Here is an 11625-nt window from a genome sequence, read left to right as displayed (position 1 = left end):
ATTTCTAATTTTTTTTAAAAAAATAATTTGATAAAAATTCTAAATTGATAAATTGATGGAGTTCAATATAAAAATTAATAATATATAAAAAATTAAAAATATTATTTATAGTTTAAATTAGATCGATACTTATTGAACAGTAAAAATTTTATCAATATTTTACTAAAAATTTTATTTAAAAAATATATAAAAATTCATTCATTTTTTTTTTAAAATTTACATACTTAATTTATATAATGAAAAATTTTAAACCATCAATTTTTATTTTTTATTTTTATTTTAATTTAATTATTTCTAATAAAAAATTTTAAAAATTTCACTTAAAAAATTTTTATCTAAATCTTTTCTTTTTTTATTTGCAATTAAGAAATTTTGAGAAAGATACGTGAGTACGAATTTTAATTTATTTTTTTATTTGTAAGAGCTTTACCATCCTATGAATAAAAAAAAACTTTATTTATCATTATTAAAATAAAATAAAATGCAATTAAAAACGGCTAAATATTACTAGTTATGATCATTCGAAGGGAAAATGAAAAGAAACATGAATTTTTTTTTTTTTTTAAAGAAAGAAACATGCAAGATAAATTAAGAAAATTGAGGAATGTGTTTCGCACGCTCCTTGAAAGAGTGTGGATGAGTATGCAAGACAGAATAGTTACCACTTTTGTCTTCGTAGTAAGTTGTACGTTCCACATGTTGGAATTGAAATTAAAAAAAGTATACATGTGGGGTTTTAATTCTCTTTTCCCATCCCAGACGTTAGCAACATAAGAATCTGACACGTGTACTTTTAGACATTTGAAAAGAGGCTAAAATCACAATGTATTGAGGAATTCATGTATCAGAACAAATCCAAGTGGTCTTTAAAAACTTTGTTTAAGGTTCTGCTTGATTTGATCATATCAAAATCGATATTATTTAAAATATTTTTATCAATATTATATATTTTAATTGAAATTAAAAAATTTAATTAAATAATATTTAAAATTAAATTTGAACTTAAAAATTTATATTAGATGATTGATTCGAATGGGATCAGATCCATAACACATCTACTCATAATTAAAACCTTCCAATTAAATTGTTGAAAGCAAATTTATCATTGCAGCAAGAAAAATTAAGAAATAAAAATTCTAATACGAAAAATGAAAGATTCTTAACCCAAAAACAGCTCCCAAAAAAAGTAAACATGAAAAAGCAAAATCATAATACAAACCAGTTTCTATAAAAAAAAAAAAAAAAAAAGAAAAACAAACCAAAGCAAAATCTTCCTCCCCACAGCTACACAAACAAACAAACAAGCAAAAAGAAAACGAGGGAAAAAGCGTAGAAAAAGTAACCCACTCAAACTCATCAACAACACGACAGCTTAAACGGAAAGTTTTCACACAAAATTCAATATTATAATAATTATTATTATTCCATTTGATCTTGAGAAAAAAGCTTCCAATTCAACAGTAATTCTTTGATCATAGAAGAATATAAAAGAATCCAACACCCCATCTCCCTCCAACCTTTCTCATACCTTCCCTTACACGTCTTCTTTCCTCTTCTGTTGGCTTCCAATGTCTACAGATCTTGAATTGTTCCAAGATTTGGCCAAAATAAAATTACCCAAACTCAAGATTCAATCTTCCAATGAAAGTGGTATCGTAATTCAAGAAGAAAACAAGGATCAAGACAGAAACAACAGCGAGTGTTTGACACCCACCTCGGAAGAAGACAAGATCCCAGCAGTTTTGTCATGTCCACCAGCACCAAGGAAACCTAGGAATAGATCAGCTGTTTCATGCAAAAGAAAGCTGTCTGAACTTCAGTTCTTCGAGATCGTTAACAGAGATGAAGTTGATGCGTTTTTCAAAGCAGGTCTTGATGATTCTATTTCAAAAAGAAGCTGCCCATGTACATGAAAATTATCAGCTTTTTTTTCCTTTTTTTCTGGGATTTCATTATTATTATTTTTCTTTCTTTTAGGTTTTACTTATAATTCTACTTCTTTTTGTATGTATTGAATAGAAATTACACGAAAATCTGCCACTATGGGATTCAAAAAGTTCATATAAGTCTGTAATTTCCAGACAAATTTCTGGATCCGATACATACATGTTAAATATTTTAATTTATGTGAATTGTTTCCCAATTTAATTTTATCGATCGGATATCATATATTGTATTTCATATTTTTCTTTTCAAATTTGAATCCAAATTCTTGAGGCTTGTTTCTATCTCTCTAACTCAGATACCATGAATTTCGAAATTTTTTTATTTTTAATAAAATGGGTTTTGAAAAGAGAATAGAAACGAACAGGATTGAAAATTTGTTCTTGAGATAGGTAGATGAAGTGGGTTGGTTGTTTAAGTTTGAAAAAAAAAACCCAAAAACAAAAGATTAATATTAAGCTTCTAACCAATTATTATTATTTTAATAGTTGCTGGTTAAAAAACTGGTTGATTTTTTCTTGATTTGTAGGATTGTTTTGTTTGCTTGACGTGCGGAAAAGTTTGTGTGTGATTGACACTGCTTTGGAATTTGGCAAAACTTATATTTTAACTGATCGGAGATGATTTTCCTAAGAAAATGGGAGAATGTTATGAAATATTAATAGATAGAGTATGAGATGAATTATAGGGTATTTTTATTTTATATATATTCTTGTTTATATATTTTTGGTATTTTAAATTTATTCTTATATTAATTTTTATAAATATTGAATAAGTATGAATAATTTTACGTATTCATAATTTTTTTTAAAAAAATTAAACGTTATTTTGTTAGTTTTTTATTTTTTATATTTACTTAAAATTTTTAAATATATATTAATATATATTTTTAAATAAAATATATTAATTTTAATTAATCTAAAATAATAATTTATATTATTTAATAAAAAAATTATTTACTAAATATATATAAGATAAGGATATGGGTTAGATGTTATATTATCTATTCTCATTTTCATATTTGATAAAAATTTATAATTATAGACATTCTTATCAACATTCATACAATATAATACTCATTTTTTAAATTCATTCTCATTCAGATAAAATATCAAAATTTTTTATTGATTATAAATAAAATTGACTTCCCTAAAATGATCGAATGTGCTATGGCATATGCAATTGTTTGGTCTCTTTTGATACGAAAGCTTGATTTCATGTTTTTATTTTTTGAATGATTAATTAATTTTTTTTTCAAGAGTATTGATTTCATGTTGGGAAAAGAATTTTTGTGTTTCGTACGCTTTTACTGACAATATACAAAGTACGGCTGATCAACCATCAAATTGCCAAATTTTCTGCAAAATCAAATTGATTTTCTTGCATTAGATCCATATGTTTTATTTTCCTCCTTTTAATTAATAATTTTGTTTTAATATCTATATATGATGAAAGTAGATTTTTAATTCTTTGAATGGCAGATATATGCATTTTTTTTTTCGAGATAAGGTGGAGAGCATCATTATTGAAGAATCATATTTGGGTTCAAATCTCCATAAGATTTGTTTTAAAAAAGAAATATGGTGCAATCTAGTTGAGTCAACACAGAATAACAGAGAAGAAAGGAGAACAGAGAATAGAGACTAGAAATTTCTAGAGAGAAAACGAATATGAAAGAGAAAGAAATTTTCTTAATTCATGACATGTTGTTACAATGCATTCTTGTGATGCTATATGTGCTCCTTCTCCCCTCTGAGAATCTCAAAATTACAACTCCCCGCATAACATCCTCCCAATAGAACGTGATAGAAAATACGAAATGCCACTATAGGCTTAACAGGTTGAATAAGTATTAGGCTCTAATGAACCTTTTGCCTACTGGACTTATATAATGGGCTTACTAACTTAACCAACTATCATCATGCCTCAATAGCCCTTTCGTTAAAACAATCCTTGTCCTCAAGGATTAAAGTGTGGATATTGCTTTTACAGATTGTATAGCAGCCGCCAAGTAGCATCGTCAAGAATGTATTGGTCCAACTCACTAGTACCTTATTTCCCCTCTTTACCATCCTTCAATAAAAAATCTGCAATGGTTCCTTGATAATGGTGCCATTAGTGCCAATCACAAGAAATTGACTTTGATTGGGTCTATTGCCAATGTGTTGCTTAAGTTGAGACACATGAAAAGTAGAATGCATTCGAGACCCCAGTGGCAGTTGCAGTTAATATGCTACCTTACCAACCTTTTTTAACACTTAAAAGGGCCCAAAGTACCTAGCAGATAGTTTCATACAGTGTTTGTTACCCACAGATTGTTGTTTGTAAGGTTGGAGCTTAAAGTACGTAAACCCAATCTCCAACTTTAAATTCCCTTTCACTCCATTCATTTATCAACCATCACCTTTACCCTATTCTAAGCCCTTTGTAGGTAGAATTTAATCATCCTGATAGCAACCTCCCTTGCTTGTAAGCTTTTGTCAATTGTAGCTACTAGTGATTCACCAGCCAAATAGGGAAGATGGACTGGAGGTGCTTAACCATAAACAACTTCATATGGAAAGGTGTGAATGGCTGAATGGTAAGTGGCATTATACAACCACTCAACTAAAGTCAGCCATTGACTCCACTCCTTAGGTTGCTCAGCAGTCACACATCTTAAGTAGGCTTCTAAGCATCGATTCACCACTTAGGTTTGACCATCAGTCTGAGGATGGTATGCAATAGAAGTCCCAAATCTTTTAAACAGCTCCTGCCAAAAGGTACTCGTAAAAATTGTCTTTATCAGAGACTATACTGCTAGGCATGCCATGTAACTTGAAAATATTGTCCATGAAGACTTGAGCCGCTCTTAATACTGTGAAAAGATGGGCTATGGCAATAAAAAGTGTGTATTTGCTTAACCTGTCGACCACCACTTTGAATAACATATTTTCCCCTTGACCTTGGTAGCCTTTCGATAAAATCCATACTTATGTCAGACCAAACTCTGTTAGGAATAGGTAGAGGCTAGAGTAGTCCAAGGCTAGCAAAATTATCATATTTGTTTTGTTGACAAGTGATGCATTCTTTAATCATCCTTTGCACTTTCTTCCTTAATCCTTTCCAATACAATACGCTAGCAATTCTATTAATGGTGGCCTGTGTCCTTGAATGGCCTCTAGAAGGACTGTTCTGAAAATAAGCCATCAATTCTTGATTCAATTCAGGCACAGATTTTTCAGCTGAATTTGTGGTGGAAATTGATGCATCTAAGCTAGGCGTTGGGGCTGTTTTGACTAAAAATGGAAGGCCCTTGCCTTACTTTAGCAAAGCTTTGGCACCGAAACATCAGATCCCATCTGTCTATTATAAAGCAATAATGGCTATACAGAAATGGAACGCCTACGTGGTTGGGAGGCATCTCAAGATAAAAATAGACCATTAAAGTTTGAAATTTCTCTTGGAGCAACAGGCTACTACTCCAGCTCAACATAGGTGGGTGACAAAGATGATGGGCTACGATTATGAATTTCTTACAGAAAGGGTTCGATTAATACAGTGGATGAGGTGCTATCAAGAAATCCAACGATGCAAGGTTCTCAATTTATAGCTATTTTAGTAATACACAGTAGCCTATTGTAAAGAATTCAAGATTCTTAGAGGCTTGATGCTAGATTACAGAAACTGATCAATGCACTCAAAGTTAATCCTAGACAGAATTTTAAGTATACCTGGTATGGGGACCAATTGTGGAGAAAAGGGAAGCTTGTGGTTGGTAACTAGCTTGAATTGAAACAAGAATTGATGGTTGAAAAATCTAGTAGAGCCAAAACGAGTGCTGTAGCCATGGCTAATTTTAATTGGTTCCACGTTTGAGTTGTAGCTTCAGTTCATTTCCAATAATCCTTTTTAAGCAACTCAATTAGGGGTTTAGCAAGTACTCCATACCCTTTTATAAACCTCTTATAATATCGTATAAGACCAAGAAATCCTCTCAACTCTTTTATTGTCCTTGGTAGTGGCCAATCAAGAATACACTACACCTTACTTCTGTCCATAATTATACCTTGAGCACTGATAACATGCCCTAAGCAATCCATTTCTCTTGCACTAAACTGACATTTGCTCTTCTTAACAAAAAGTTAATTTGTCTTAAGCACATCAAAAATAATCTTCAAGTGGTTTAAATGAGTGTTTCAATCTGAAGAGTGTACTAGGATATCATCAAAGAACTCCAATACAAACTTCTTGAGATAAGGCTTGAAGAGTGAATTCATTAAACTTTGAGATGTAGATGGGGCATTCGTGAGACCAAAGGGCATTACTAAGAATTCATAATGCCCTTCGTGAGTTCTAAAGGTTATCTTGTGGATATCTCTTTCATACATCCTAATTTGATGGTAAACGGATCTCAAATCCAATTTAGAGAAGTATGTAGGTCCCACTAGCTCATCAAGTAGTTCATCCACCAAAGGAATAGGAAATTTATCTTTGATGGTAAGTTGGTTTAGCTGCCTATAGTTCACGCACAACCTCCAAGAACTGTCTTTCTTCTTCACCGTCACAATAAGAGATGCAAAGGAACTACTACTATTTCTAATAATGCCGCTCCCAGGATTTCCTTGATCATGCTCTCGATTTCATTCTTTTGGCTGGCAGGATATCTATAAGGTTTAACTTTCACAGCTTGGGCTTCATTCATCAGGGAAATTCAGTGATCTTGTAAATTGCGGGGTGGTACCATTTTGGGAATCCAAATATATCATGATAACCATGTAATAAAGCCTCCAAGGCTGTTTAGGTGAGTGAGTCTTCTTTTTCCTCAAGTACAGAGGCAGACAACTGAGTCTGCAAATTAGCTGTGATCATGAAGGCACAAGAATGGTGATTAGTCCTAGCCAGAGAAGGAAAAATCTTAGAAATATGCTTTTCACTCATTACCTGGATTGACAGTGGTTGTATACCCCGTAATGAACACCATTGAGAGTTCTACTGGAATTGTATAATCAATTCGTTGAAGTTCCAGACCACTAGACCCAGAGTTATTAACCACTGCATGCCCAAAACCATATCACACCCTTTCAATGATAACACATAAGATCATAAATGAAACCAGCTCTTTGCAATGACCAATTAACTCCTTTACAAACACCAACAGTAGATAGACTACCTTCATCAACGATTGTGACAATCAACTTACAGCCTTGCCAAACAGGTAAACCCAAAGTCTTAATAATAGAAATATCAATAAAATTATGTGTGCTACCTAAATCAATCAAAGCCACATAAGTATGCTTATTAATTAAAGCCTTCACCCTCATAGTCTAATATCCCTCCGTACCCCACGTAGCATGCAAATATATGACTGGGGAAGTATTTTCAGCTTCCTTTTGCAGCAATATTTAGCATAGACAAGGTATGAACTCTCAGTTTGCATATTAGGTTCTAATTCTTCCTCTTCACATCCATCCATCAACATTTGGTATAATTGAGATTTGGTGCATTATGGTCAGGTGAGTACTTATCCTCACACCATTAACACAAGCTTTTCTTCCTCCTATACTCCATTTCAGTAGGTGCCAATTTTCTGGTACTAAGTCTAGTTGTTTTTGGTTGATTAAGGTTAATGTTGGTTTTAAAGGTTGGATATTGGGGTTTGGTATTTGGTTTTGGAAACAATTTTGGACTGGGGGGTGCCTTTGGGGTAGGCAATAAAAATGGTAGGGTGTTGGTTCTTAAAGCTGTATTGGTTACGTGGGAGTACATGGTTGGTTTGAATATTGATGTAGGTCTTTTAGAATGAGGTTACATAATGGATTTGATTTGTCAGGACATGTGAAGGGCAGGGTTGAAGGTCTTTGGCTTAAACTGTTTAAGGTATTGAGCAATTTCAAGTTTAAATTAATCATAAAAATACTCAAGGTATAGTTATCAGACAACTATAGCAAATTAAGCATTCCAATAAATCCATCATGGTACTCACCTACGCTACTTGTTTGTTTCAGTTCCACCAGCTCAGGCATGGGATCCTTGAATTCCCCAACTATAAAACCTGTCCCGCATTTTAGTACTTTAGGCATTCCAGTTCAGCTTATCCAGGCCTTCTCGGACCCTATTATAGTGCTGGTGCCATTGCAAGGCCTTCCCTTACAAACTCAGCATAACAACCCTTATTTTAGACCTTTCAGGGACCTTTTCTCCGTCAACATACTGTTCCTTGAAGTCATCTTCATTAAACTTAGGACATTCAAGTTTGAATACTTTATAGGATTCTGGTTGAAAGTTGTAACTGCAATCAAAGATCCAACTGGTGATGAATCCTGAGCTATAAAGGACTGACCAGACTCTTTATAAACAGATTGATGTTCTTCACGAAGTGGTAATCGATCAAGAATCTTCTAAAGCTCTAGCCTCATCTAGATGTCAATTAGTAGGGTATGAGTAGGATAAAGCATTCTCTATCCCCATCATCGGATTTTTATATTATATCTATCTATGTATTCATACTAAACGGATATTTTAAATTTATCCACATTTTCATCCTTGTGAGTATTTAATGAGTATAGGTAATTCACATACTTGTTACTTTTGAAAAAAATAAAAAATAAAAAATAAAATTTATTTTATTTTTTATTTTGTATATTTAGGTAATTATATATATTAATTTATATTTTTTCAATAAAAATATATTAATTTTAATTAGTCTAAAATAATAATTTATATTATCTAATAAAAAAATCTATGTACTAAATATATAAAAATATATATAAAATACAGATATGGATACAGGTAAGTACTATATTACTAGTCTCTATCCCTATAAATAATAAAAATTTAAAATTATACACATCTTCATCTCAATCATCATAATATAATACACATCCTCATCTCTAGTCAGATAAAAAATCAAGTTTTTTATTGAGTACGGGTAAAATTGACATCCCTAATTTCAATTCTCATTCCCTCCAACTTCATGTCCACCGTTTTCTTTATACTACAAGTGATTGGCCTCCTTTTGCAATCTAGTAGTAATATTATTTGCCTTTGAAGCTAGGAACGAGGCTTTAATACCAAATTGGTGCACTCTAGTTGAGTCAATACAGAATTTTTAAAACCTTTAGTCTAATGATTAAAGACGCTTGAGAGAATATCAACGGTATGATTTCGAATCAAGCTTATTTTTTTTTTATTTATACTTAAATTTTATTCTTCTGATATAATAAAAAAAAAAACACATAAAACCAGAGAAGAAAAGAGAATAGAGAATAAAGGCCACAGAATTCCAAAAAGAAAAAGAATATAAAGATTACAATGCATTCTTGTGATGCTCTATGTGCTTCCTCCCTTTCGAGAATCTCGAAATTATAGCTCTCCACATAAGGACCTCCCACTAGAACGAAATATCAAAATGGGCTTAACAAGCTGAATAAATGTTGGGCTCTAATAAACTTTTTGGCTATTGGGCTTATGTAATGAGCTTGCTAATTAACTTAACTAATTATCATCATGCATCAAAATAAAAGAGCTATTAAATGATTTTATATCATATTTAAAGGATATTTTAATTAGAGTGTGAATATTTTAAATTTTTAATAACAATAATTTTGGATATTTAATTGCCACATCATCAACTCCAACTCTTATGGTTAAAAAATTTCACATCACATCAATGAATTAATAGTTTATTTTTACAATTTTGAATTGAAATTTTAGATTTCGAAAATTATAGGGATTAGATTCATTTAAATTATTGTACAGTAATTAAATTTTGATTTATGAAAAATAAATTAAAATTTGATTTTAACTATAGAGACTGATTTCATAATTTGACTATAAAAGTACTAAGACAAATCAGTTGTCATTTTATTATATTAATTTGGGTTTAAACTCTTCCTTTTTAAAATATGGATCCAACGTTATATTTAAAAAGAAACTGGTTCTATCTTATGTATATTATATGAACTTTTTTAAAATAAATAAATCACTTTAAAACGTGATTTTTGTTTTTTCGTAGTTCATTTTTCTTTCTCCTTTGTCGTTTGGAAGAAAAAAATTATTAATATTTCTGAGTGAACTGTACGCAAGCACTGCTATTGAATTTATGAACCTGGGGTCCGTGCATGGTTGAGGCTGCATAAATAATTATTAGAAAAAGTATATATAATAAATATATGAACCTATAATCAGTTTTTTTTTTTAATTTTTAAATTATAATTTTTTTACGAAAAAAATAATAAATGATATATTAAATTACCTATTTGAATTTGATAATGATGGAAATAACATATTGTTAATATCTTTTCTATTTGACAAATATAAACAAATTTATTCATATTTATGATTAGTACAAAATATGTCTTAATATATAACAATATTTGATATTAAAATTATATTATTTATTGTCCAGGCACATGAATTTATCAATTAAATTGATCTTTTATTAATTTTAATATCATCCTTTTTATTCATCCACTTTATTTTATGATTTTATAATTTAATAAAAAAATATAAGTAGATTAAACGATAAATAAAAAGAAAACTAGTCTATTAATCCGAGATTTCATAAACCAAATAAAGAATTAATACTTTAAAAAAGGTGTCTTTGGAAGAATCCTTAGAACATACGGGATTGTTAATTGGCATCCTAATTTTGACTGAATAAAGAACAATTATATAATTTTGTAAAGAAGAAACTATTCTCACTTAAGGTATAAAGTTGGTACACATTAGATTAAAAAGAGGATTGTTACTTTTCATATGCTTCTATATAAAGGACAAGAACAAGTATATATGCTTAAGATTTGCAATGATATCTTCAATCCCACACTTTATTTTTTTTATTTTTTTAAAATTGTTCCAACATATTAAAAAATAAAATAAAAGAATTAAATTTTTATTCATTTCATTGGAAGTCCATGATTAGGACCAATTATATAATGAAAAAAAAATAAAAAAAAACTTAACCATTGTTAAGGTCCACCCCAAGAAAGAAAAATCCACTTTGAAAATTGGAATTGTGAACTATTACATAAGTAATAGAATAGTTTGCAGTCATATGATCGATTGATAAGATATTGAACTCTTAATTTCAATAATTATGATTTAATTTCTTATAAACTCAAATGTAAATAAAATAAAAAGTGATAAAATAGTGAATTATTTTGTAAATTTTGGATTTACATCCATAACATTTTATATGTTTTTATATGTAAGAAGAAAACAGCTATATATAATGTTGCTTATGATAATCATTTAAGGGACCAAATAGAAAAAATGGCGAGGGAAGTAATTTTGTTTCAACTTCAAAGACTAAAATGCTTTTTGAGTTCTTTTTGGGAAAGGGGACATGCAAAATCAGCTTAAAGGAACAGCAAATGTTTGACTTAAGTAGTTAAAAGAGTAAGCTTTTTTTATTATTATCTAAATTAGAATAAATTAAAATGTCATAAAAATATAATTTTTTATAAATTTGTTAAATCCGACATATATGAATTAGCTTGAATTGACTCAAAAATATATATATTGAATAAAATTTAAAAATCTTTTATCTTTAAAAAAATAAGGTTCATGAATATCAAAAATAGCTTGTGAAAGAATTTGGGATTGTGACGAACCAGAAAAGGTCTTAGATATAATCTTATTATAAGAAAAAGTTAGGTAACCCTAATTTTATGTACAATCTCCTATAGAAAACGTAAT

The 11625-nt window shown here is 29.9% G+C and overlaps 1 protein-coding gene across 1 annotated transcript; it reads left to right on the top strand.

Annotated features, from left to right (window-relative positions):
* Positions 1–1438: 1438 nt before the first annotated feature.
* LOC149515788 (cyclin-dependent protein kinase inhibitor SMR1-like) lies at positions 1439–2153 on the top strand. Its single transcript, XM_089741663.1, has one exon. It carries the CDS (start codon positions 1569–1571, stop codon positions 1911–1913), a length of 345 nt encoding a protein of 114 aa, XP_089597789.1. The 5' UTR covers positions 1439–1568; the 3' UTR covers positions 1914–2153.
* Positions 2154–11625: the final 9472 nt, after the last annotated feature.

The sequence above is a fragment of the Durio zibethinus genome, chromosome 12, assembly GCF_047325235.1.
Source record: "Durio zibethinus cultivar Kanyao isolate XHJ-2024 chromosome 12, ASM4732523v1, whole genome shotgun sequence".
Lineage (NCBI taxonomy): Eukaryota > Viridiplantae > Streptophyta > Magnoliopsida > Malvales > Malvaceae > Durio > Durio zibethinus.
This window is presented reverse-complemented; position numbering and strand designations above follow the sequence as displayed.

Excerpts from the sequence above, each read along its gene's own strand:
- LOC149515788 (XM_089741663.1), top strand. The coding sequence starts at position 1,569 with ATGTCTACAGATCTTGAATTGTTCCAAGATTTGGCCAAAATAAAATTA.